The sequence below is a fragment of the Henckelia pumila genome, chromosome 4, assembly GCF_033568475.1.
Source record: "Henckelia pumila isolate YLH828 chromosome 4, ASM3356847v2, whole genome shotgun sequence".
Lineage (NCBI taxonomy): Eukaryota > Viridiplantae > Streptophyta > Magnoliopsida > Lamiales > Gesneriaceae > Henckelia > Henckelia pumila.
In genome coordinates, this window is record NC_133123.1 from 5,449,939 (window position 1) to 5,452,709 (window position 2,771).

Sequence of the window (2,771 nt, forward strand, 5' to 3'; positions counted from 1 at the left end):
GAAAACACTGAAGAACACACGAGTGAAGTGTTGTTCAGAAAGTGTTTCTTTGGTTTTCGTTTTTCGGCTTAGTACTTCCTATTGATGTTTTATTCTAGTTCTTACTAGTTTTTAGGAAGTCTTTTATTTTTTCAATTTGTTGAGAAAAATAGTTTTTCATAAAACAATCACTAGTTGGTTTTTGTAAACTGATTTTATTTTTCTATTGATTATTTCGCCATGAGGCATCGTGCAAGTACTTGATACTTGTACATAATTATCTGTGTTATTGTTTACTTTTGCTAGCACAGTATTATCGTGAAATGTTGACAACACTAACAGATAACACTCACTCAAAAAATTTTCTGATATTTCTGTGATTTTAGACTGTCCAAACCTAACAAGTTTGATTATCAATGATAACAAGGCAGAGAGACCCAAACTGGAGGGCCGGGGGGCCCAAATCAAGTTAATATATAAATTTATGGAATCTAATTATGTACTCATTTAAAAACAGAGCATGTCTCTTGTGAAATACAAAGACGAGTGGATCGTGATAATTTTTTTTTTCAAAAGCAATAAGAATAAACTACCATGATATTATTATTAATGAATCGCAAGAGTCATGGGCAACATATATAACACGAAGCACATGAAAGTTCTAGGAAGCGGGTCGCGTCTGTGATCGGAGACTCCGCAAAATCACAGCAGCACCATGCTTTGGTTTCAGCGTAAGAATCGAAAAGGGAGAATGCGAATAAGACGGGGACAATTCGAACGAAAATCGTTGCAGAATCATCGCCACAACCATTTTGGCCTCAATCATGGCGAAATTCTGGCCAATGCAGATCCTGGGACCCGAGCTGAATGGTACAAAGCCGCTGGAGTTTGTGGCGGCATTAGAAATCCCTTTGGAAAATCTCTGAGGCTTGAATTCTTCTGCGTCTTCTCCCCATATCTTGGGGTCGTGATGGAGTTCAGCAATCAGCAGTGTCATATGTACGCCTGCTGGTATTGTCAAGTTTCCTAGTTTCACCGTCTGTGTCGGGCCCCGAGCCATGAGAGGTACCGGCGGGTACAGTCTCAGGACTTCTAGCAGAATCATAGTTACCTACAAGTCTAGTTTCCGTTACGACTGAATGGAATATTCTATGCTACATGTTATAATCCTTTCGATTTAATAATAAAATAGGAGAGAATCTTACAACTTTGAGTTGATTCAACCCTTCAAAATGTGGCTCCGAATTCCCAAAAACTCCCAAAACCTCGTCTCTTGCCAAATTTTGCCATTCTTGAAACTGGCACAGCAACACTATAGTCCAAACCAGCAAACATGAGGTCGTTTCCGACCCGGCGAAGTAAAAAAGCTTACACTCTTCAATCACATCTTCTATACTCATTCCCCTGTTGTTGTTGCCATTTTCTTGTGAATTGGATTCCATTAGCACACCCAAGAAGTCATCACCAACAATTGCTTCTCCCATTTCTATGGCCTCCACCCTTTTCTTGATGATCCCCTCTAGTAAAGATCTCATTTCCCTCGAGATATCTATCACTCTTTTGTTTGTTTTTGTGGGAAGATATCTGTCAAAACAAAATTTGAACACCCCTTCATATATCATACTAAAATTAAAGTGTATATAATATACCTACTTCCATCCTGGAATGAAGGATGATTTGAGTAGGTTTAAAGTGAGCTCGAGTTTGTCTCTATGGAGATGAAATATCCTTTTTCCTTCTTCATAACTGCTGCCAAATGCGGTGCGCGAGATCACGTCCCCTGTTAAGTCTTCAATATATGGCCATACGTCGATTTCGCATGAGCCTTCGTTTGTGCAAGAAACCATGGATTCCCATTTTTCTAACATGCTTGTACAGCTCAAACCCATTGCTGGTACCATTTTCTGTGATTTCAATTTAGAATAAGAGAAAAAAAGTGGCGATTGTCTCTGTTTGATGTATGAGCTAAGATTTACCCACCTTTAACTTCTCCAGATGAAAAGCAGGATTTATAATCTTTCTGTGCAAACTCCATTTTTGACCTTCAAGAAACACGATCCCTCCCGTGAGAATCTTGCCAGTCACCGAATCTGTGACGGGCTTCTGAAACACTTCTGGTTTCCTTAAAATCTCCATGATCAGCTCCGGATCTGTAACATTCAATCTCGGCCACGGCCCAAACCACACGAAAGAATTCGAGCCTGAAACATTAAAAATTAATTATATGAACAGCAAGTTTAGTTTTGTAGCTGCCAGGTAATTAAAGTCATACTAACCGAACTTTTTAAAGATCTTCCAGTAATAGGGGATAATGTGTGGAACCACATCGTCTGATAGTGCGATTGATCGAGACTGTTCTTCAGTAGTGACATTGATCAGTTCTTTAAGATCACCAAGAACGAATCTGTATGGATTACCATTAAGTCCCTGTTCCCTTAGAATTTTTTCCAGTTTTCTCGGACCGAACCAAACCCAATTCAGTAACTTCACTGCGGATGCTATGCATACAGCTGCAAGGGTGGAGGTGAAGATTAAGCTCAGATTAGGAATCATTGTTTCAGGCGAAAGCGAAATGAAGATATGAAGAGACAATTACAAACTAATCTCCTTTTTTTTTTTTTACGGTATGATTAAATTTTTTTATTCTTTTTACGACACGTAAGATTTTTGTTTCGGAAAATTAATTATTGAGTCGGTCTAATAATAAAACTTTGTATGCTTCTTCTTTTTTTTTTTTTTTTTTCTTTTTTCTTTTTATCAGGGAGGAGTTGATTTGAATCTGATACCTAATA

General features: G+C 38.3%; 1 protein-coding gene across 1 annotated transcript; it reads right to left on the reverse strand.

Moving 5' to 3' along the window:
* Positions 1-535: 535 nt before the first annotated feature.
* LOC140866053 (cytochrome P450 CYP72A219-like) lies at positions 536-2,558 on the reverse strand. The gene is made up of 5 exons (XM_073270920.1): positions 2,256-2,558; positions 1,960-2,180; positions 1,633-1,883; positions 1,185-1,563; positions 536-1,090 (listed from the first exon to the last, which is right to left on the reverse strand). The coding sequence occupies exons 1-5, from the start codon at positions 2,530-2,532 to the stop codon at positions 641-643; spliced, it is 1,578 nt and encodes a 525-aa protein (XP_073127021.1). The 5' UTR covers positions 2,533-2,558; the 3' UTR covers positions 536-640.
* Positions 2,559-2,771: the final 213 nt, after the last annotated feature.